Raw genomic sequence first — 25,561 nt, 5'->3', positions numbered from 1 at the left:
CATTAAGTCCAGTCATGTCTGACTCTGGGGGGTGGTGCTCATCTCCATTTCTAAGCCGAAGAGCCAGCGTTGTCCATAGACACTTCCAAGGTCATGTGGCCGGCATGACTGCATGGAGCGCCGTTCCATAACAGTGTTACAATTAGGAGAGCACGCTGTAAAACAAAACCAACCTATGAGCGGAGAGGGGCGGGATCAATAAGCCACGCCTCCTCTTCCTTTCTGTTCTTCCTTGTTTATGTAGAACAGGAGCCGAATAGGGTGGCAGGCAGCCAATCAGCGGTGAGGGGCGGGATAAACCACGCCCTCTTTACTATCGACACGCCCACTCATTTTCTTAGCTCCGCCCACTCACATGAGAGTGTCTCCGGCTTGTTTGAAAGGCGCCTGAAGCCTCGCGATAACTTGCGGGGGCTGCCTCGTCCAATCAGGGCGTCCCGTTCACCGGATGTTGATGTTGGCGGCGGTTTCCGGTCCGGCCTCTTTTCTCCCTCAGCTGGTTGAGAGGGAGGTTGGCCTCCGCGGAGGAAGCAGGTAATAATAATAAATGTAGTAATACTACTACTAATAAATATAATATTACTAGTAATAAAGTATAATGCAATAATTATATATTTTATATTACATGTATTACTAATAATATTGGAGTGTACTGGTATATTCACTCGCTGGAACACCTCAGCAAGCGAGAGTCCAAAAGTGGCAGGCTCAAACCCAACACCTCAAGGGACAGAAGGGACAGAAAGCTTCATCTATGTATTGTCGAAGGCTTTCATGGCTGGAATCACTCAGTTCTTGTGGGTTTTTCGGGCTATATGGCCATGTTCTAGAGGCATTTCTCCTGACGTTTCGCCTGCATCTATGGCAAGCATCCACAGAGGTGAGGTCTGCTTCATCTATGCTGATGATCGTGCCATTAGTGCTCAAGCAGGGAGCTTTGAGATGGTAGAACAGAAGCTCTCCGAAGCTCTAGGTGCTCTTACTGCCTATTACAGGGAAAACCAGCTGATCCCCAACCCATCTAAAACACAGACGTGTGCCTTTCACCTTAAGAACAGACAAGCATCCCGAGCTCTGAAGATCACCTGGGAAGGAATCCCACTGGAGCATTGCAGCACACCCAAATACCTGGGAGTCACTCTGGACCGTGCTCTGACCTACAAGAAGCACTGCCTGAATATCAAGCAAAAAGGGGGTGCTAGAAACAATATCATACGAAAGCTGACTGGCACAACCTGGGGATCACAACCAGACGCAGTGAAGACATCTGCCCTTGCGCTATGCTACTCTGCTGCTGAGTATGCATGCCCAGTGTGGAACACATCTCACCACGCTAAAACAGTGGATGTGGTTCTTAATGAAACATGCCGCACCATCACGGGGTGTTATTTCATTATACTGCATCATCACGGGGTGTCTGCGCCCTACACCACTGGAGAAATTACACTGTCTAGCCGGTATTGCAGCCAATAGTGAAAGGACCAAGGCAGTGACATCTCCAGCTCATCCCTTGTTTGGGTATCAGCCACCATGTCAACGACTTAAATCAAGAAATAGTTTTCTAAGATCTACAGAGACACTCACTGGAACACCCCAGCAAGCGAGAGTCCAAAAGTGGCAGGCTCAAACCCAGAACCTCAACCAATGGCTGATACTAAATGAGAGACTTCCCCCTGGGCACACAGAAGACTGGGCGACTTGGAAGGCACTGAACAGACTGCGCTCTGGCACCACGAGATGCAGAGCCAACCTTCAGAAATGGGGCCACAAAGTGGAATCCTTGACATGCGAGTGTGGAGAAGAGCAAACCACAGACCACCTGCTGCAATGCAACCTGAGCACAATGCACAATGGAGGACCTCCTTGCGGCAACACCAGAAGCATTCCCAAATGGCCAGATACTGGTCAAAGGACATTTAACCAACTACCAAACTCGCACGTTTTGTATTTGTCTGTTTGTTTGCTTTGTTCTGTTAGAAATGTAATATAATGGACTGGTTGTTCTGACACGACAAATAAATACTGGTATATTGCAATATAGTAATATATAATACTAATATTGTGCTATGCTAATTATATATTGTCTGTAAATATAACTTGTAAACGGCTCAGAGGACCCTTCAGGGTGAGAAGGGAGGGTTATAAATGTTCTACATAAATAAAATTATCATATAAAAATGATTAAGATTATTATTGTTGTAATATAAATATATTATTTTAATATCATTATTTTAAAATTAATATTATCTTAACAGCAATATGGCAAAAGTATGATAGCTGGGACCCTACGCTAGTTGTGCAACGCGGGTCAGAATTAATGAAGGGAACACAATTGAAGAGAGATATTGACAAGCTGGAATGTGTCCAGAGGAGGGCGACTAAAATGATCAAGGGTCTGGAGAACAAGCCCTATGAGGAGCGGCTTAGGGAACTGGGCATGTTTAGCCTGAAGAAGAGAAGGCTGAGAGGAGACATGATAGCCATCTATAAATATGTGAGAGGAAGCCACAGGGAGGAGGGAGCAAGCTTGTTCTCTGCTTCCCTGGAGACTAAGACGCAGAACAATGGCTTCAAACTACAAGAAAGGAGATACCATCTGAACATGAGGAAGAACTTCCTGACTGTGAGAGCTGTTCAGCAGTGGAACTCTCTGCCCTGGAGTGTGGTGGAGGCTCCTTCTTTGGTGGCTTTTAAACAGAGGCTGGATGGCCATCTTTCGGGTGTGCTTTGAATGCAATTTTCCTGCTTCTTTGCAGGGATTAGACTGGATGGTCCATGAGGTCTCTTCCAACTCTATGTTTCTATGATTCTAACACGAGACAGAGAGCGAGTGAGAGACGCAGCTGTGACAGGATAGCAGTGGTTTTAACTCAGCAGGGACAGGATAAGGTTATTTATTTATCGTGTCAGGAGCAGACCAAACAGCTGTACTGCATTTTTTAACCAACCAACAAACAAAACACAAAAATTTGCAAGCTTGGTAGTTGATTAAATGTCCTTTGAGCAGTATCTGGCCACTTGGAGTGCCTCTGGTGTTACTATAAGAAGGTCCTCCATTGTGCATGTGGCAGGGCTCAGGTTGCATTGCGGCAGGTGGTCAGTGGTTTGCTCTTCTCCACACTCACGTGTCGTGGATTCCACTTTGTAGCCCCATTTCTTAAGGTTGGCTCTTCATCTCGTGGTGCCAGAGCGCAGTCTGTTCAGCGCCTTCCAAGTCACCCAGTCTTCTGTGTGCTCAGGGGGGAGTCTCTCAATTGGTATCAGCCATTGATTGAGGTTCTGGGTTTGAGCCTGCCACTTTTGGACTCTCGCTTGCTGAGGGGTTCCAGCAAGTGTCTCTGTAGATCTTAGAAAACTATTTCTTGATTTAAGTTGTTGACGTGCTGACTGATACCCAAACAGGGGATGGGCTGGAGATGTCACTGCCTTGGTCCTTTAACTATTGGCTGTTACTTCCTGGCGGATGTCAGGTGGTGCGATACCGGCTAAACAGTGTAATTTCTCCAGTAGTGTAGGGCGCAGACACTCCGTGATAATGCGGCATTTCTCATTAAGAGACACATCTACTGTTTTAGTGTGGTGAGATGTGTTCCTCACTGGGCATGCATACTCAACAGCAGAATAGGATAGCACAAGGACAGATGTCTTCACTGTGTCTGGTTGTCATCCCCAGGTTGTGCCAGTCAGCTTTCGTATGATATTGTTTCTAGCACCCACTTTTTGTTTGATGTTCAGGCAATGCTTCTTGTAGGTAAGAGCACGGTCCAGAGTGACTCCCAGGTATTTGGGTGCGCTGCAATGCTCCAGTGGGATTCCTTCCCAGGCAATCCTCAGAGCTTGGGATGCTCGTCTGTTCTTAAGGTGAAAAGCACATGTCTGTGTTTTAGATGGATTAGGGATCAGCTGGTTTTCCCTGTAATAGGCAGTAAGAGCGCCTAGATCTTCGGAGAGAGGATAAGGTAATGTAACAGTATTTCCCCCGTCCTTTTTATCCTTCCTTCCATTAGTCGTCTTTCCTCCTGCTTTTTATCCTTCCTTCCATTTCAATGACTCCGCTGCAGCTGCGTCTCTCACTCGGTGTGCTCACTCGCGCACGTGTTACCCTAATTCAGACCTGCGTTGCGCAAACAGGGTAGCATAGAGTACCAGCTATCATACTATTGCCAGCTATATTATTATCATTATTATTATCCAATAGCATATATTAATGTTGTTTTTCCCCATCTCCAGCCATAAGTAAAAGCAGGTAGTAAATAATAATAATATAATCCTCTCATTATATGCATTACATTTTTATATTGTAAGATACTATTATTATTATTTCCAATATCTAGCTATAAGGAGAACAGATAAGATATAAAATCCTAGAGTTGGAAGAGACCTCTTGGGCCATCCAGTCCAACCCCATTGTGCCAAGAAGCAGGAAAATGACATTCAAAGCACCCCCGACAGATGGCCATCCAGCCTGTGCTTAAAAGCCTCCAAAGAAGGAGCCTCCACCACACTCCCTCCAGGGCAGAGAGTTCCACTGCTGAACAATGGAATCTCCTTTCCTATAGTTTGAAGCCGTTGCTCCATTGCTGCCTAGTCTCCAGGGCAGCAGAAAATAACAACAACAACAATAACAACAACTTACGAAATAAAAATGCAATGCATATAATGAGATTATATTATTGTTGTTGTTATTATTATTATTATTATTATTATTATTTATTACTTGCGTCTCCTTATGGCTACAGGTGGGAAATAGCAACTTTAAATATTCTATCACATGATGATGATGATAATAATAATAATAATATGATGTGATGTTAAAATACAACATGCTATCAGTTAATACTAAAGTAATAATAAAATTAATACTAGAATGTAATGTTTGCAGTCAGTTAACAATAGAAGGATAACAAAATTTAGTTTTAAAAAACAATGTATGTTATCAGTTAATAATAATAAATTTAATATTAAAATACAATATATGCAATCAGTATATAATAATAATTGTATAAAATTAATGTTAAAATGCAACCTATGCTCAGTTAATAATAATAAAATAAAATAATTTTAATATTAAAATGAAATTTATACTGTTTTTATTATTAATAGTCTTTATTGATTTTCTTTTACATATTATTAAAACAGAGAAAAAGATACTATTGATTAATAATAAGTGTTTATTTCTTCCCCATGGATCAAAATGGAGAACAATAATATATAAAAATGCAATACATTCTATGAGATTAATATTATATCATTATTTTTACATGCTTCTCTACATGGATTTTGGTGGTAAAAAACAATGTACTAAAATGCAACATAGTCATTCAATTCATGATAATAGTAATAGTTTAGTTCTTACTTGCCTTTCTCCATGAATTGAAGTATGGAACAACATAGAAAAATACAATATGTACGATGAGATTATTTTTATGTTACTGTTTTTTACCTGCTTCTCATCAAGACTGGATGCAGAACAACAACACATTAAAATGTATTTCTTAGCTACTACTTTCCAAGAATGGATGCAGACCAACAGCATATTCAAATACAATACGTTCATTTGGATTACTATTATATTTTATAATTATTTCTTACCTACCTCTCCATGAATTGATGAGGAACAGCAGCACATTGTTGCTGTTACTTCTTACCTGCATCTCTGCATGAATCGGGCAGTGAGCAATGATGTATTAGAACACATGATAGAAAATCAGTAAATGATAATCATAATTTCTTACCTGCATCTCCCTTTGATTGAGATGGGACTGACAGCATATATGTAGTTCTAATAATTGTTTATTTCTTACCCACCTCTTCCCATAGATGAAGGTGGGGAATAACAGCATATTAAAATACAATCCATACAGTGAAATGATGAAAATTGCTCACCTGCCTCTCCATCGTAAACTGAGACGGGGAATAACATGTTAAAAGGCAACATATGCAGTCAGATAACAAGAACAACAATACTGTATTTCCTTGATTCTGAGGTGCATCCTTTTGCCATATAAACATATATAAAAATGGAACGTGATTTAGAATCTTGAATATATATATATATATATATATATATATATATATCTTTTTATTGGATTGGTGGGGATGAAATGAGTGTGTCTGTTATAATTATTATTTCTTGGAACCTTCATTTTTAGGTTTATTCCTTGATTTATTTGGGGTGCTGATTCAGAAAATTGCATTGGACAGACCACATAAGCTGAAATTTCTTAGATATGGTTGTTGTGATTCTTTATGGGATAGTAACTGGTATATGATCTACAGCCTGTATATCTCAAAAACTAGAGCTGATAGGGGAAAACCAGTGACATTTTGGTAGTTAGTGTGCCAACTGTACTCAGAAATATTTGAGGGATCAAAATTTGTGTTGACCAGCATAATCGTTGGCATCTTAGAATCAAAGATATACAGTAATAATAATTTCTTATCTGGTTCTCCCTATGGATTATGTAGGGACCAAAAATATATTATATGTGACAGACCTTGAGGTGTTTCAAGAGTAGTCATTTCATTTTAATTTCCACTTAGAATGTTTTAGCAAACAGAGTGTGGAAATAATTTACAATATTTATTTATTTATTTATTTCGAGGTTTTATATACCGACCCTCTCACCTTCAAAGAGGGATTCGGACCGGTTCACAACATGTGTTAACATACAAAAAATATACAATAACAACGCAATGCCACTTCATTACACGATTAAAATATCAGCACCATACACATTAAAACATTATCATCACAGTTAAAAGAGCCAAATCGTCCAACACCATCACAATCCCATTCATCATCCTCCTTTCATGTGGGCAAATAATTAAATCAGTTGTCAAATGCCACGTTCCACAACCAGGTCTTTGTTAATTTCCTGAACGTCATGAGGGAGGGGGCAGTTCTGATCTCTAATGGGAGGGAGTTCCAAAGTCGAGGGGCCACCATCGAGAAGGCCCTGTCCCTCGTCCCCACCAGCCGCAATATCCATAATAAGCATGTTTTAGAAGAATGGTGCTTCTTGAAAATAGCATGTTATTACTGCCTAATCATCACTCCCCTGTTTTTTTTTTTAGAAATGAAGGCCTTCCTTCACATCTAGAGCCCTAATATGGTGACTGCCGATCCCTGCCATGGCATCAGAGCTTTGTAAAACAATAACGGAGGCAAAGCTTGAAAGGCACAAGAACTTATTCTTGAACTACCGGAACCTGCATCATTTTCCTTTAGAGCTTCTAAAAGATGAAGGCCTTCAGTACCTGGAACGGCTCTATATGAAAAGAAATTCATTGACCACCTTGGTATGACTCTTTTTGTGTAACTAGTAAGATGCGATTTATCGGACTTGTGTGGAGGATGTGGTCTTTGAGTTTGATGCTTTTTACCCTTGTGGGAAACTGTAACAGGTGTATACGTGTGTGTGGATATTATTATGGTAAGATCTAATTATGTCCACTTTTATTAACACCTGCCAATAGAGGATTTGGCTTGTGTTTAGTATGTGTTGCCTTGTGCAGCGTTCTTTTTCTTTGCCTGGAATGCCTTACCTGAAGGTCTCCTTGGACTTGTTGGCCTTTTGATGAGGCCTTTTCAAACTCTGTGATTCTATGACTCTTTTAGTAGCATTTTCCTAATTTTAAACAGGATTATACTTAAATAAAATAGTACTTTAGCTCAGTTTCTCCATAGCCCTTCATGACTTCCCAGCCTGCTCTTACTGTTAACCTTGACCATAATGGCATACAAATCCCCTGCATAGCATAGAATCATAGAGTTGGAAGAGACCTCGTGGGCCATCCAGTCCAACTCCCTGCCAAGAAGCAGGAATATTGCATTCAAAGCACTCCTGACAGATGGCCATCCAGATTCCATTTGAAAGCTTCCAAAGAAGGAGCCTTCACCACACTCTGGGGCAGAGAGTTCCACTGCTGAATGGCTCTCACAGTCAGGCAGTTCTTCCTCATGTTCAGGTGGAATCTTCATTCTTGTAGTTTGAAGCTATTGTTCCGTGTCCTAGTCTCCAGGGAAGCGGAAAACAAGCTTGCTCCCTATGACTTCCTCTCACATATTTATACATGGCTATCATATCTCCTCTCAGCCTTCTCTTCTTCAGGCTAAACATGCCCTGCTCTTTAAGCCACACTTCATAGGGCTTGTTCTCCAGACCCTTGATCATTTTAGTTTATTTATTTATTTGCTTTATTTTTATACCGCATATTTCAGCCAGACAGGCGACTCTATGCGGTTTACATGGTACAAATTATTAACAGTGTTAGTGCAATTAAAACGCAACAAGTGCGACAAACAGGATCAACAACATCAACCCACAACAGTTAACAAAACAGAACAGGACAGTCAACACACACAACATAACGCCTCAGTGAAATCAGATCCGATCTCATAATCCTTGTGCCATTCCTATGTTCAATTTACCGTCTTCCTTTGGTTGGTTGCACTGTTCAACCAAACGCCTGTTCATAAAGCCAGGTCTTAACCTTTTTCCGAAACGCCAGCAACGAAGGTGCCTGTCTGATGTCTGCCGGCAAGGCATTCCATAGCCGAGGGGCCCTCCTCTGGACACATTCCAGCTTGTCAATATCTCTCTTAAATTGTGGTGCCCATAATTGGACACAATATTCCAGGTGTAGTCTAACCAAGGCGGAATAGAGGGGTAGCATTACTTCCCTAGATCTAGACACTAGGCTCCTATTGATGCAGGCAAAAATCCCATTGGCTTTTTTTGCCGCTACATGACATTGTTGGCTCATGTTTTACTTGTTGTCCACGAGGACTCCAAGATCTTTTTCACATGTTATCTGCCCTCCTGCTTACAACTCCTGCTAAATGTCCTGTTCAAAGGGGACAAAGGATCAAGTGCACACAAATCTATATATATAAATTTGTTAGGGGCATCCAACGAGGAAACAAAACTCAAAACCCCCCCAACGAAACTGTACCAAAATTGCCATGCCCATAACACAACCCACAAGGTACAAACATATCTACTCAAAATGAAAAACAACACAACAACACACTCACAAAACGGCAAAACAACAAAACTCAAAAAACCCCAACGAAACTTAACCAAAATTGCCATGCCTATAACACAACCCACAAGGTACAAACATATCTACTCAAAATGAAAAACAACACAACAACACACTCACAAAACGGCAAAACAACAAAACTAAAAAAAAACCAACGAAACTTAACCAAAATTGCCATGCCCATAACACAACCCACAAGGTACAAACATATCTACTCAAAATGAAAAACAACACAACAACACACTCACAAAACGGCAAAACAACAAAACTCACAAACCCCCCAACGAAACTTAACCAAAATTCCCATGCCCATAACACAACCCATAAGGTACAAACATATCTACTCAAAATGAAAAACAACACAACAACACACTCACAAAACGGCAAAACAACTGAGCATGCGCATTGGTGCCCAGCCGCAAGTTCCCTGGCACGCGCACACAGTTCCCTCTGCGGAAGCCATGCCCACTCCAAGCCCCGCCGCGCCGCTTCCCGCACACACACCCCGCCGCACGCACACACACAACCCCACGCTCCATCACTCCTCCCGCCGCACACACACACGCAACCCCACGCTCCATCACTCCCCCACCGCCACACACACACATGCAACCCCACTCCCCCCCCGCTGCCGCACACACACACGCAACCCCACGCTCCATCACTCCCCCCGCTGCCGCACACACACACACAACCTCACGCTCCATCACTCGCCTGCCCCAATCTTACCTCCTTTTACTTCACGCCACCTCCAAACCCCACCCCGCCCCTTCCCGCCCTGTCAAAATCCAGGAAAGACAGGAAGGAAGGAAAGAAGGAAGAAAGAGAAAGGGAGATAAAGAAAAGGGGGAAGGAAGGAAAGTTAGAGAAAGAAGGAAGAAGAAAAGGAAAGAAAAGGAAAGATGGAAGGAAAGAAAAGAGAGACAGCAGAAGAGAAAGAAAAAGGGGGAAGGAAGGAAAGAGGTAGAGAAGGAAGAAATGAGAGACAGAGGGAGGGAAAGAAAAAGGGGGAAGGAAGGAAGGAGAGAAGGAAAGAAAAAAGGGAATGAAAGAAGGAAAGAGGGAGTGAAGGAAGGGGGAAGATGTAGAGAAAGAGGGAGGGAAGGAAAGAAGGAAAGAGAGAAGGAAGAAAAGAGACCAGAAGAGAAAGAAAAAGGGGGAAGGAAGGAAGGAGAGAAGGAAAGAAAAAAGGGAATGAAGGAAGGAAAGAGGGAGTGAAGGAAGGGGGAAGATGTAGAGAAAGAGGGAGGGAAGGAAAGAAGGAAAGAGAGAAGGAAGGAAAGAGGCCAGAAGAGAAAGAAAAAGGGGGAAGGAAGGAGATAGAGAAGGAAGAGGAGAAGGAAAGATGGGAGGGAAGGAAGGAAGGAGGGAAAGAAGGAGAGAAAGAGTGAAGGTTGGTCACAGCAATGCGTGGCGGGTAAAGGTTGTTATTTCTATGATTATTATGATGCTATTATTCCTCTGAGACCCTTTTAGGGGGAATGGGAGAGGTGTCAGGTCCCGGAGGCAATGCATTGCATAATTGTTATTGTTATGATGGTGGTGAAATAAAAGGAAATAAAAAGCGAAAGAAGGAAGCAAACAGGGAGGGAAGAAAGGCAAAGGAAGAAAGGGGGAGGGAATGAAGGAAAGAGAGAAGGATGAAACCAAGTAGTGAAAGAAGGAAAGAAAGAAAGAGGTAGAGAAGGAAGAAAGGAGAGAAAGGGGGAGGAAAAGGGGGAAGGAATAGGTAGGGACCTCTCTTTCATAATAGTCCAGATATCTACCTCAACTTTGATAAGTTTTACTATAGGCCACAGCAACGCGTGGCAGGGCACAGCTAGTATATATATATTCATGTTTACACCATTGTCTTTTGCAGCTCTGTGCATAGAGCTGGTAAAGTAAATCTTGCATCACACAATACATTTCAGCCCTGGACTCCCACATATAAATAGACCTCTATTTATTGCTTCCCTAAGTATGTGCAAATCCTGGAACCAAATAAATACACGAAAGGGTTGCTCTTCAAGATCATCTGTCATGTTGGCATTACTGAATATTGCAGTAAAATGAAAGAAAGGGCATACTATGAAACTGTTTCCAGAGGGTATTTACTAAGGCTGGGTAACCACGGAAAAAATTGTTTCTAAACTCGATTCGTTTTTAGGGGGTTTTTGCGTTTCGTTTTTTAAAAGAATTCCGAAATTTTTCTTTTAAAAAGTTCGAAATATACGAAATTTCGTAAAATTACGAAACAATTACGAATCGATTCGTTAATGGCGGACGCGATTGCGCAATATGCTAAAAAACCCTCCAAATGGGACAGGGGGAACTTCTGAAGCTTCCCTCTCCCTCTGTTGTTGACTGTTGGTATGATAATTTATTTTTTATCACTGATAAAACAAACAACAACCCTAAAACTTGCACCAGACATACGGAAATAATTACGAAATAATTTTGAAACAATTTTGAAACAATTACGAAACAATTACGGAACAATTACGGAACAATTACGAAATAAATTGAAAATTTGTTTCGATTTTTAATTACTCCTGCATGGCTCAATATCGGATCGTAAGCTAATTTAAATACGAATTAATAACGAATTACGAAATTAATGAACGAAACCGCCCAATCCTAGTATTTGCTATTGGTGTAGAGTTGAAGAACTCATAGGTGTCCTTTATTACTATCGAGATTACAGTGGCTGCAAAAGTAACTCAGGCGATCCCTGTTTTCTCTCTGGGACTTGTACATTTGTATCTATTTGCAAATGTTATTATTTTAAAAGTCGTTGAATCCAATAACAAGGAGGTCAGGTGTCCTTCATTACTATTGAGATAACAGTTGTTTCAAAAAGTTAACTAAATTGAGGCTTGTTTTGTCTTTGCCACTTGTACATTTGTATCTATTTGCAAATGTATTTTTAAATTTTTGAATCCAATAACAAGGACATCAGATGACACAAATAGTGCACAAAAACTTTAAGGGGGGAAATTTGAGTGCTTGGCATGAAGTCCCCAGTAGGTGGAAACCAAAGCTCGGGATTCCTGCAGCATGCCTGCCTCATACAAAGCAAGCAGAAGAATCATGATCTCACTTCTGGCTATGCACAGCGCTCCCTGTGCTCCAAGAAGTATATGCTGGAAACAGCAGAGAATGTTGGCCAGATAGCCTGTTCTAAAAAGGACTGTAGATGCTTTATTTGCCAAATATCAATCCTTCAACCATCTGTAGTCATTTGTTAAAACTGAATTTGGTGCTTCTTCTTTCTTGACCTTTTCTCGACATGAAGAACTAGGCAGAAAGAAGCCATGTACTGTGAGGTATGTTCTGTGCTTGAGGAGCACAGAAATTAAACTTGGCTGTCCTTCAATTCTGAGCATCTAGAATTCAGACTTTGAAATCCAAAGCAGTTGCCATATTAGTTTGATGGTGCAAATCCAACCAAATGGCATGCTATACTAGCAAATCACTTATTTATTATGTCCATGCGCATGAAACCTTCATATGTATGACCTCTTCGTGATTAAAATGGCGTGTAATTGTTGAAATAGCAGATATGATTTAATTCTGTATTTCAAAATCTTTATTTATTAGCTTTGAGCCATTGGAAGGTGACTTGGGTTTTCAAAAAGCATTAATATATTACATATTGAGAAATATAGTGGAGCCCCTGATGGTACTGCAGGTTAAACTGCTGAGCTGCTGAACTTGGAACCAAAAGGTTGGCAGTTCAAATCCAGGGAGTGGGATGAGCTCCCGATGTTAGCTCCAGGTTCTGCCATCCTAGCAGTACAAAAATATGCAAATGTGAATAGATAATAGGTACTGTTCCAGTGGGACGGTAACAGCACTCCATGCAGTCATGGCAGTAGCCTCATGACCTTGGAGGTGTCTACAGAGAACGCCAGCTCTTCGGCTTAGAAATGGAAATGAGCACCACCCCACAGAGTTGGACATGACTAAACTTTAAGTCATGGGAAACCTTTACCTTAAGGAATATAGCGCTTAGTGAGGCTTCTGTGCAAGTATGTTTGCTATTTTGTGTACTATCCTATAATAATCTAATTCAGAAGGATAGGGGTAATCCATACTTCTTGAGCTCCAGAGTCCTTACAGACAGATCCTATATCCCAGGATTTGATCGCAGATTTTCTGTTTATCCCAGATTATCTGGCAGTGTGGGCTCATATAATCCAGTTTAAAGCGAGAAATAAATAAAACCTGAGGTCAGATCTTGGGATATAGATTGGGCCTGTCTGGAAGGGTCCCCTGTCTCCCCATTAAAAGCTAGCTGTGCCGTCAAAACAAATAGCTTACTTTAATCCAGCAATGTTCCTGCATCATTTTGTCGATAACAGCTGTGGCTTTTCAAGCTGAAGTGTAGACCAGAATGCATTCTCAATGTCATATGAGTTAGTGGGATACATTTCAAAGAAGTTTTGCATCCTGATTTTAACTTTGGCACAGAGTTAAGTTGATATAGACCCCATTATATCCTTTGGTGCAGCCTAGAATTGCATTGCCTTTTTATGTTTCCAGAGCTTACTATTGATTCACGTTCTGTTTAGTGTCTACTAAGAATCCTAGAATCCTTGCAGATTTATGGATTTTGATAGAAGTATGTGTGAAAAAGATCTTGGAGTCCTCTGGAGACTAGGGCAATGGCTTCAAACTACAGAAAAGAAAGGAGATTCCACCTGAACATGAGGAAGAACATGAGGAACTCTCTCTTTCCGCCCCAGAGTCTGGTGGAGGCTCCTTCTTCAGAAGCTTTGAAACAGAGGCTGGATGACCATCTATCGCGGTGTTTTGAAGGTGATTTTCCTGCTTCTTGGCAGAATGGGGTTGGACTGGATAGCCCATGAGGTCTCCTCCAACTCTAGGATTTTGTGACACTCAGAGTCAAATCTTGGCCCATTCTTGAATCTGCAAAGCTGGTTTTCTAATTACCTGTGCAGTGTTTATTTCTGAAACTAAACCAAAACTTGTATCTTTCCCTTTTAGCCAGAAGACCTTGCTCAGAAGCTTCCAAACCTTGTGGAATTGTAAGTGTTTTTAATGCCTTGTTTGTACTGAGAGATGAAATTAAGCTAAGAGCATATCGTAGGGGCAGGGAAAGGTGCTGTATGTTTGTAGACAGATGTCTTCAGAGCAGTTTTGTGAGCTCTAATGCTCATTCCTCCTTGCTGAAGAGCTGGCCTGTTTTGCCATAGCCATTTTGGTGTGCTTTTCCATGACCTAATTTTGCTCGCGCTGCCTTCTCCTTTGCTTCAGCACAGCGGTTATGAACCTAAGTGACAGCTTGGAGGCACCAACATGTCAAGTGCTTGGTCTGTGACTAACTTCATTCTGCAGCAGCTAAGCTAGGTCATTTGTTCAAAAAAGAAAGAGAGACAAATCATATAATCACAGGTAGCGGAAATGTTTGGCTTCACATCATTTATATTCCACACGTTTGCTAAAAGGCGATACAATAGTGTTCCCTGTTATTTAAAAGACGTTTCCTCTTGTAAAACCTACTCAAATACAGTGATGCAAGTAAATATGTCATTTGTGCTGTGTGAGTAAAATACCTTTGCAAAAAAACAAGGAACCTCTTCCTCCCCTGTTTTGCCCCTCTTCAGCCTTAGCATTTCTAGTTGTAGCTATATCTGGCCACATACCGTATATACTCGAGTATAAGCCGACTCAAATATAAGCCGAGGCACCTAATTTTACCACAAAAAACTGGGAAAACTTATTGACTCGAGTATAAGCTGAGGGTGGGAAATGCAGCAGCTACTAGTAAATTTCAAAATAAAAATAACAATAAATATCAATAAAATTAAATTTAGTGAGGCATCAGTAGGTTAAATGTTTTTTGAATATTTCCCATATTTCAAAGCAAAACAGTAAACCAGCTCAGTAAGTGGAAAGGGAGGGTCAACAAAAACAATATGGTATCAACAATAACTTTATAACAATTGGGGACTAAGGGTGGCTTTCAACATAGTAACAGGCAAACATTCAATGCATATATAAAACAAAAACAAAAAACATAAAAATTAAACAAAAGACAATACCAAACATTGTACAATAAGTGAAAGCAAACAGTTGCATTACATAATTATAATTAACAGCAATTAAAAAACCAGCTGAGGTAAAGTGTCATATCAGTTCCCTTTTGCCTACTCTTAGGCTTCTCCTATTGACGCAGCCTAGAATGGCATTGGCTTTTTCAGCTGCAGCATCACACTGTTGGCTCATGACCGGCTTGTGGTTCACTAAGACTCCTTTCATAGAATCCTAGGTTGGAAGGGACCTCTAAAGGCCATCTAGTCCAACCTTCATGCAGGGAAAGCACAATCAAAGCACTCCTGAAAGATAGTCATCCAGCCTCAATAGTAGTAGTAGTAGTAATAATAATAATAATAATAATAATAATAATAATAATCTGGAAGAGAGCCCTTTCACCATCCAGTCCAACACCCTTCATTCTGCCTTCATGAAGGGAAAACACAATCAAAGCACCCCTGACAGATGATCACCCAGCCTCAATAATAATAATAATAATAATAATAATAATAATAATAAATTCCTTTCTGCCTTCATGCAGAGAAAGCACAATCAAAGCACCCCTGACAGATAGCCATCCAGCCTCAATAATAATAATAATAATAATAATAATAATAAACTGGAAGATACCCCTTAGCCATCTAGTCCAACCCTCTTTATTCTGCCTTCATGCAGGGAAAGCACAATCAAAGGACTCCTGACAGATGGCCACCCAGCCATAATAATAATAATAGTTTTCACCTCCTGGCCCAGGAAGGCAGGCAGGTCGCTGTGAGCGAAGGTCCTCCTCCTCTGCGTCTGCTGCGTCCTCCATTCCCAGCGTAGGCCAGCGTGAGGAAGGAGGCCAAAGGCGACATTCAGGAATGGCGTGCCATAGGCCAGACGCTCCGTTAGGCCCCAGCTGGGCCCAGGAAGGACGGAAGAAACGTGAGGAAGGAGGCGGGAAGTGGCAGCGGGCACGCTTGCCAACCATTTCACTCAGCTAGAGGCGGCTTTGCCATAAGCAAGGTTGAATGGCTGAGGAGGCCTGTGCTGGCCTCCACAACCAGCTTCATTCCTATATATATATTGTATATCCTTTGTACAACTCCAAACATGTGCCTGAATAAAGATAATTTGAATTTTACCGAATGAGACATGTTGGGCCGTGTTTGCAGACCCAAGATCATCAAGAAGTATGGTCTCGGCTTCTTCTTCTTGGCCCTTGGAGGCCAGCCTTACTGGTTTGTGAATCTACCATGCTGTTAATAATACTTATGGGCCACTGTAATCTCACATGCTCAGAAAACAGTCTTGCCTCATCTTGCCTGATGGGAGTTCTTCTTTCTAATGAAGCTCAAATGCACTTTTGTGTTGCACTTCACATTTTACCATTAGTTACTTTAAAAAAAGATAATCTGATGAGGCCATAAGGAACTTCTGCCTGAAATTAATGTGTTTTCCTTCATGTGGATAATTTTTAGATGCTCTCAAAACCAGAGGGAGCTTGTTTAATAGACAGTAAATCCTCTTGTCTTAATTATGCCATGCCCCCTAACCCTCTTCCTTGTGTCTTTTACTGAACTGTGGATACTTGGGTCTTAATCCAGGATGAATTGTAATGCTGTCTCCATCATACTATAAACTTTTTAATGCTTATCAGATGATTAAACCCAATTGGGACACAAGCCACGTGGAAGGGAATAATAAACTAGTCAACAAGGTTAAGGTTAAAGTAAATGCTATAGTAATCATCCAGGCCGTAGAGTTCAAGCTGTTAGTCCTTTGGGGAAATATTATTTATTTATTTATTTATTTGATGCACTTATTAACCGCCATTCTCAGCCCTTACGGGCGACTCATGGCGGTGTACAGTACACACAAAAAGACAGTTACAGAAGCCAGTATCCACAACATATAGCTATACAACAAATACAAACTACAAACTACATAAAAATCCGCTTCGTCTCTTAGTAGAATCATAGGCCAGTACAGATATACATGTTTCAACTGGTTTCATTATCACTACATTGTAGTTCACTAGTTACATTGACATATTGTTAGACTAAGTGGCTGAGAGGGAAAAGGAAAGGGCCTGAGGCTGTTAGGAATGGTGGGAGTTGAAGTCCAAAACACCTTGAGGGACCAAGTTTGTCCATGCCTTGTTTACCATGTGGGGTCTACAGTGAAAAAACATCACTTTGTCCTTTACTCTCAACGTTTTTTCCTCTACAATTGGCTTCATTCTGCTCATTATCTTCTGCTCTTTCCTCAGGTATCTCCATTCAAATAATATTGTTGTTATACCTGAAGGTAAGTGTTTTACTCGGTCCCAAATAGCCAGCTTCATTATGTCATTAACATGAGAGGGAGGAATTATGGCTGGATTGGTGAAATATGCTGTGTAGTTCCACAAATGAAAATGCCTGAACCCTGTGTGCTTTGCCTCTAATAAGAGTGTTAAAGAAGCTGAAATAGCATTTATCATTGAACCAGGTCTTCTAAGCAAGGCACTGGCCTGTTTTAGCTTCCATTTGATGCATGGTTTTAGAACAAATATTGATTTATTTCCCCAGCAACCTTGGTTTTGTTGAAGTGCTTCTTCCTTATGTTAAGCCTAACATATGAACAACATATAACCATGAACCATGTATGATGTGTTTTATTCCTATTTTAAAGGATCGATTGTTTAGTGGTACCCAGTAACTATTCTGGCTGAAATGCAATTTGATCTAGATGTCTAAAATTGAATCCGATTGGCTTTCTGTTGATACCCATCTTTCCCGTTTCCTGTTCTTCAGCATGATATGACCAAATTCAAGATAGAAAGAAGTGCAGTTAGAATGGTGGTGTCACATATCAGATCAGGAACATCTCTGACCTTAAACACCACACTGACTTGGTAAAATCAGCAAGCAGTTTATTGAAGGATATAAGTAGACAAAGCAGTAAAATTAGCAAGAACAGTAAAGTTCCAAAACAAAAATTAGTCCATGAGCTTCAAAGCAAAACAATATCCATAAATATAAAAATCCATGAAATATGCACAAGAATCCATGAAACAAGGCAGCATGAAAATCAAATACACAAATCATGAGCTTGGCAAAAACTTGGTTCAAGAAACTAAGAACACTTGAAAGCCAGACCGTCATGAAAATACAACGTTGACCTAACTCAGGCAGCTCTTTCCCATGACTCAATATAAGGCTTTTCCAGATCCCAAAACCGAAAGAAAGGCATTTCCCTTGACCTTACCACCAAATAAAGTTTTCTTATCTCTCTTTTCTATCCCGCCTTTCTCAGCCTGAAGGCGACTCAATTATCCCTATTCCCAGCATGAGCATAAGACACAATCACAGGCTGACATACAAGAGGTGGTTGGAAAAAATTATGACATTGGTTTACCCCGTTGTCTGTTGCTTTTAAAAATCTTCCAAAGTCCTAATAACCTGCATGGTCATGTATAAATATAAACGTTTTAGTCAAAAGATCAACCTCCAAAACTAAATAGACTTATCCACAGGTCAGTGTAAGTACTGTATTTGGAGCTGTTCCCTTCTCTGGGTAGAGTATCAAAGGCAGGGGTCCTCAAACTAATGCCCGGGGGCCAGATACGGCCCTCCAAGGTCATTTACCCGGCCCTCGCTCAGGGTCAACCTAAGTCTGAAATAACTTGAAAGCACACAACAACAAGAATGGAAAAAATGATTTTAGTGATGAGACACTGATAACTTGTGTTGTATGGTTTTTATTGTTTTATTGCTTTTATATGGTTTATATTATATGTAATGTTTTTAACTGTGTTTTATGTTGTTTGGGGGCATTGACTGCCGACTGTAAACCGCCTCGAGTCGTCTTTGGGCTGAGAGGGGTGGTATATAAATATGGTAAACAAACAAACAGATAAATAAATCTCATCACCCAAAAGTAGGCCCACACTCCCCATTGAAATACTAATAATTTTATTTTGGTTAAAATTGTTCTTCATTTTAATTATTATATTGTTTTTAAGTGTTATTTTGCACTACAAATAAGATATGTGCAGTGTGCATAGGATTTTTTTTTTCCAAATTATAATTCGGCCCTCCAACAGTTTGAGGGACTGTGACCTGGCCCTCCATTTAAAAAGTTTGAGGACCCCTGATCAAAGGCAAGAGCTTAGGCCATCCCATGAAAACTTAAAGAAGTATTGTATTGATCTGCTTTTTCAAAAGGCACTGCTTTTTGGCCTTTTTGAAAGCTTGGGCAGAGAAAGAGCAGCCGCGGTAGCACAGCGGTTAAAGGCGTTAGCTGCAGGAAAAGCTGCAGATGGGAGGGTCAACAGTGCGAGCCACAAGTCACAGTGAGCTCCCGATTGTCAATCCTAGCTTCTGCCAACCTAGCAGTTTGAAAGTATGCAATGCGAGTAGATCAATAGATACTGCCTCGGTGGGAAAGTAAAAGGGCGCCCCACATGCCAGTAAAAAGATCAGAGATGTCTATGGACAGCAAGGCTCCTTCAGCATGGAAAAATGGAACAAGAGCATCTCCCCATGGATGGAAGTTGAGCATCACCTCCAGACGCCAGAGATGAAAAAAAGAGAAGACTTTTTCCTTATTTGTGTATTTTTAAGTAAGGTCCGTTTGAACTTAAGTACACAACGAAAGTTTATTTCAAAAAAGTAAATTTATTTTCAGAAAGTACATACTTTACTCTATTTTTTGACATAGTTGCCAAGTTTGTTCAAACACTTATCATACCTTTGAACCAATTTTAAAATACCTTCTTCATAAAAACTTGCCACCTGCTGAAGCCACCAAATCATCTGTAATCAAAGAAGGGCGACCGGAGCGGTCCTCATCATGGACGTTGTCACGGCCATCTTTGAATTGTCGTACCCACTTATGCACTTTGCTTTCACTCATAACAGTATCACCATACACTTCACAAATCTGTCGATGATTTTCTGCAGCAGGCAGGTTCCTTGCTGACAAAAACTGTATCACTGAGCGAACCTCACATGCGGCGGGTGAGTTGATAGTCTTAAAAATTTGTAAAGCACAGAACAGAACCGTACAGGTTAGCTACAGAGCAGAAACTGAGCACAGTTGTTCCCGAGGCATGTCGTTACACGACGCACGCTCTCGTTGCGGTATGCGCGCGAACTACTAGTGTCTACAACAAAACGGACCTTACTTAAAAAATACCCCTCATAAATAAAGTGCATTATTACTATTGATAGCTAGAGATGGTTGGTTCTGGGACAGCATTGGTGCTTTCTTTTTCCACAAAATGATCCTCGACTTATCCAAGGATCATACCAGGATACATGATATTTACCCCTAACCCTGCCCTTATGCATGAGATTGAATTATACATGAGAACATACGGTTAATATTCAGCTGTGATGTAGTTTTGCTATATCAAAGCTTCTTCACTATCCAAGAATGGAAATTTGGACAAGAACCACCCCCACCTTCATTCCCTAAGATCTTCACACTTAGGTATTCCCTTCTCTTTTTTCCTTGTTGCAGCCATTGGCTCATTGGTTAAACTGCAGTTTCTGGACTTGAGTGACAATGCTCTTGAAATTGTGTGCCCAGAGATTGGCCGCCTGAGGTCTTTACGCCACCTTCGATTGGCCAATAATCAGCTGAAATATTTGCCAGCAGGTAAGGTGTGAAAAGCTTCAGAGCTTCCAAAACTATTAATATACAGGGTGAGGCAGCATAACTTCCTTATTTCAAAACTTTAATAAAACCCGTTGTATGAATCAGAAATTTTTATTTTTTTTAATAATGTAAGTGCATACCTGAAGTTTTGTTTTACGTAGTTTTGAAGATCAAATTAGGCAGGTGACGTCCCCCATTCTCCATTCTCCATACACTGGGAAAACCCTATACGGCTCCGGTCCAGCGTACCTGTCCGAACGTATCTCCTTCTACATCCCACCTCAGAGCTTAAGATCCTCTGAGGAGGCCCTGCTCTCAGCCCCGCCGTTGTCTCAAACATGTTTGGTGGGGACGAGGGACAGGGCCTTCTCGGTGGTAGCCCCCCGCCTGTGGAATATGCTTCCCGGGGAAATTAGATCATTGTCATCCCTCCTCACCTTCAGAAGGAAGGTAAAATCATGGTTGTGGGACCAGGCCTTCGGGCAATCAGGTTAAAGGACAATGGATAATATTTGTTTATGTCTTGGAAGTGGATATGGATAAGTGAAGCGGAGTTATCATTAGTATATGGCTAGATAAATAGCCACCAGGCTGGCAATAGCTATATGGAATGTATCGTGAATATACTGTTTAATTTTTATTTTAATGTTTATGGTTTTAATTGTTATTTTTGCTATTGTATTTTATGACAGCATTGAATTGTTGATCCATTGAATTATAAGCCGTCCTGAGTCCCCCCAGGGGTTGAGAAGGGCGGGGTAAAAATGTTCGAAATAATAATAATAATAATAATAATAATAATAATAATAATAATAAACCGATTTCTGGCCTTTGTCATGACTCTTGCCAGCACAGCAGGTGTTATGTTGGCAATTTCTTCCTGGATGTTGGTCTTCAAATCTTGTAGGGTCCTTGGATGGTTCACAGAAACACGGGATTTCAAAAAACCCCATAGAAAATAATCACAAGGGGCCAAACCTGGAGAGCGGGTCGGCCACTCCAAATCCCCTCAAAAAGTAGGCCTCAATGGCAAAAGCACGCTCCTCACTGTTCCAAAGCATGATGGCGACTGAACTGTGTCAGGACAAAACTTTATACTCCTGCCTCTCGAACGAGACCACTAGCGCTCCGCTATATCTTCAACCAACTGAATGGCACGCATTTTTAAAAGGAAGTTATGCTGCCTCACCCTGTATGTGCATTTTGTTACAATGTGTTAGAAAATTGTTTGTAAACTGCATTATACTTGTACCCATTCAAAAATGATAGGATTGAATAACTTCATTTATTGCTTTCCAATCCGTAGAGCAAATAGAGCATTAAAGTTAAATGCTTCACTTATTGTAAATCTGGTACGGTTTCTTGAGGGAGAAATTGACACTGTGATGACCTGTGCATTCTGCATTACACTTAAGTGTCTGGTACCACATTATCTGTTGTTTTGGGTGACGAATTAGCACCATTCCAAACAGTCGTTTTAAGGAGAATAATGTGTTCCGCACACCAAGGTTTCATCTTTGGGTTGGAACTAATATAATAATACCACGGTATCCTTCTGAGATGCCTCGTGGGAATGGGCCTTGGGGGTACAGCATTGCAGTGGCTCCAGTTGTTCCTCGAGGGTCGATCTCAGAAGGTGTCTTTAGGGGGCACCTGTTCGACTCCGCGGCCATTGTACTGTGGAGTCCCGCAGGGTTCAGTTTTGTCCCCTATGCTGTTTAACATATACATGAAGCCGTTGGGAAAGATCATCCGGAGTTTTGGGGTGCGATGTCATCTGTACGCAGATGATGTCCAACTCTATCACTCTTTTCCACCTGCCACTAAGGAGGCTGTTCGGGTCATGAACCGGTGCTTGGCCACTGTCACGGACTGGATGAGGGCCAACAGATTGAAACTAAATCCAGACAAGACAGAGGTACTCCTGGTCAGTCGTAAGACCGAACAGGGTACGGGGTTACAGCCTGTGCTGGACGGGGTCACACTCCCCCTAAAAACACAGGTACGCAGTCTGGGAGTTCTCCTGGATTCATCGCTGAGCCTGGAACCCCAGGTTTCAGCGGTGGTCAGGGGAGCATTCGCACAATTAAAACTTGTGCGCTAGCTGCGTCCGGACCTTGGGAAGGCTGACTTGGCCACGGTAGTACACGCTTTGGTTACATCCCGCTTAGATTACTGCAGCGCTCTCTACGTGGGGTTGCCTCTGCTTTGGAACGCCCTTCCCATGGAGGTAAGATCAGCCCCCTCGCTGATGGTGTTTCGAAAAAGACTGAAGACCTGGATGTTCGAGCAGGCATTTGGTTAATTCGGTGCAATGAATTGGATGATTAAAGGATTGGCAATATGGACGACGAAACTGGATTATGATTTTAGTCAGGAGATGCATTGGATTGTTATTGACGGGCCAATATTGTGAATTGTGTATGATGTTTTTTATGGTTTTTAACTGAATACTGTTGATTGTTGTATTTTGTATTTTGTTGTAAACCGCGTTGAGTCGCCAGTTAGGCTGAGAAACAGCGGTATACAAGTACAGCAATAAATAAATAAAAATAAATAAATAAATAAGACTGCCCGGAAGCTGCAGCAAGTACAACGCGCGGCAGCCAGATTACTAACAGGGGCTGGGTACAGGGAGCACACCACTCCACTGTTACTCGAACTCCACTGGCTGCCGATTAGCTTCCGAGCACAATTCAAAGTGCTGGTGTTAACCTCTAAAGCCCTAAACGCCTCCGGCCCTGTTTACCTCTCCGAACGTACTCTCCCCTACGAACCATCAAGACCACTAAGATCGTCTGGAGGGGCCCTGCTCTCGGCCCCTCCGCCTGCACAAGCACGGCTGGTGGGGATGAGGGACAGGGCCTTCTCGATGGTGGCCCCTCGTCTTTGGAACTCCCTGCCATTAGAGATCAGAACTGCCCCCTCCCTCATGACGTTCAGGAAACTAACAAAGACCTGGTTGTGGAACGCGGCATTTGACAACTGATTTAATTCTTTGCCCACATGAATGGAGGATGATGAATGGGATTGTGATGGTGTTGGATGATTTGGCTCTTTTAACTGTGATAATGTTTTAATGTGTATGGTGCTGATATTTTAATCATGTTATGAAGTGGCATTGTGTTGTTATTGTATATTCTTTGTATGTTAACACATGTTGTGAACCGGTCCGAATCCCTCTTTGAAGGTGAGAGAGTCGGTATATAAAACCTCGAAATAAATAATAATAATAATAATAATAATAATAATAATAAATAATAATATCATCATCATCTTTATTTATACCCTGCTACCATCTCCCGGACTTAATGTCAGGGGACTACCTTTACATTTACCTTACCATCTCCCCAAGGGACTCGGTGCGGCTTACATGAGGCTGAGCCCACAATACATCAATAGTAAAACAATAGCAAACAAACAGTACAAAACAGTTAAAATACATCTCATAAACAAAAATAAAATATAAGCAGTACAGTAACACAACAAGCATTTAAAACCTATGGCTGGGCCAAATGTAAAATTAAAATTAAAAAAATAATGCTGGGCATGAACAAGGTAGGATACAACTTGGATGGAAATTTTCAGAGGGGATAGGGTATGCAAATCAATCAATCCTAAATCCATAATAAAGTGCATTTTGAGGGCATATTGCTGAGAAATTCACTATTCTGGAAAGCACACTGGAACAACCACGTTTTCAGGCTCCTCCTAAAAATTGCCAGAGTTGGGGCATCCCGGATGTCCTTGGGGAAGTGAGTTCCAGAGTTGAGGGGCCACCACCGAGAAGGCCCTCTCCTCGTCCCCACTAATCGTGCCTGCAATGGCGGTGGGAGCGTGAGCAGGGCCTCTCCAGATGATCAAAGAGATCGTGTGAGTTCATACACAGAGATGCAGTCAGGTAGGTAAGCAGGTCCCAAACCGTTCAGGGCTTTGTAGGTAAGAACTAAGTGAAGAAAAGATTAATTATCATCATTGTAAATCCTAAGTGTGCTTGTTTAATTGCCATCTTAAATAAGCCACATTAAACTAAACTTTACCTTGTAGTAAAGGTGTTTAAGATGACATGATATCAGTTCATTTTCATACAAGATAAGCTATCCTGTTTGAGTACTAGTGCTGTACGTGTGGTTGGAGTCATTAAAACGAGTAAAACTGCCATTATATAAGGCCGGCAACATTTTCTGAAAGAAGGCTGCCATCAAAAGTAATTTACATTCCAGAAATAGCGCATTCAAACGAATACTTGGATATTTTTCTACTTGTTAAAACTTATGCTGGGTTCTGACTCTTTTAAAGCAAGGTTTGTTCAAAGACAAGGGGAAAGGACATGGAAGAGAATTCAACATGTGCCATAATGGAAATGGAGGACTGGGAAGAAAGGGTAAATCACATTGTGAATCATGAGCCCCTTTATTTACAATTTTTTGTATTACTTTCTCAGCCATAGTCATTAGGAATTGTACAAAGTTTTCAGCAGCTCAGTCCTGGATCATGTAGAAACATGCATATTTGGAGTGTATTATAATGTTTTTCCCCTTCCTAAGTATGTAGTTACTGCCTTTAGGTTAAAATGGCTTTATGAGGAGATTAGACAAATGCCTGTCAATGGCTAGTAGTCAGCAGTGGCTATATTCAGTCTCTGGGCACAGGCTGGATACCAGCTGCTGAGAGTAACAGCAGGAGAAAGCAGTTGCTATTACTAAGTTCTCCTTATGGACTTCCCAGAGTGATCCAGCTCCCCATTGAGAGGAATTGGGTGCTGGGTGAGCAAGGCCTGTGGTCTGTTCCAGCAGGCCTGCTCTCACATTCTGTTCTGAATTTTAATTTCTCTTAAGGT

General features: G+C 41.4%; 1 protein-coding gene across 2 annotated transcripts in view; it reads left to right on the top strand.

The window, feature by feature from the left end:
• Window positions 1-461: 461 nt before the first annotated feature.
• LRRC28 (leucine rich repeat containing 28) overlaps window positions 462-25,561 on the top strand; it is a 95,241-nt gene continuing 70,141 nt past the window's right edge. Inside the window, exons 1-5 of one of the 2 annotated variants that reach the window (XM_060755653.2) lie at window positions 462-534; window positions 7,078-7,302; window positions 14,041-14,081; window positions 17,345-17,382; window positions 20,584-20,721. In XM_060755653.2, the coding sequence (XP_060611636.2) occupies window positions 7,135-7,302; window positions 14,041-14,081; window positions 17,345-17,382; window positions 20,584-20,721 (385 nt within the window). In that variant the 5' untranslated portion in view covers window positions 462-534; window positions 7,078-7,134. Of the gene's footprint in view, window positions 535-5,853; window positions 5,988-7,077; window positions 7,303-14,040; window positions 14,082-17,344; window positions 17,383-20,583; window positions 20,722-25,561 lie in introns of those variants that run through there. The other variant, XM_067471301.1, reaches the window with a different exon arrangement.

The sequence above is a fragment of the Anolis sagrei genome, chromosome 9, assembly GCF_037176765.1.
Source record: "Anolis sagrei isolate rAnoSag1 chromosome 9, rAnoSag1.mat, whole genome shotgun sequence".
Classification (NCBI taxonomy): domain Eukaryota; kingdom Metazoa; phylum Chordata; class Lepidosauria; order Squamata; family Dactyloidae; genus Anolis; species Anolis sagrei.
The sequence above is the reverse complement of the archived record's forward strand: the minus strand, read 5'-3'. Positions and strand labels throughout refer to the sequence as shown.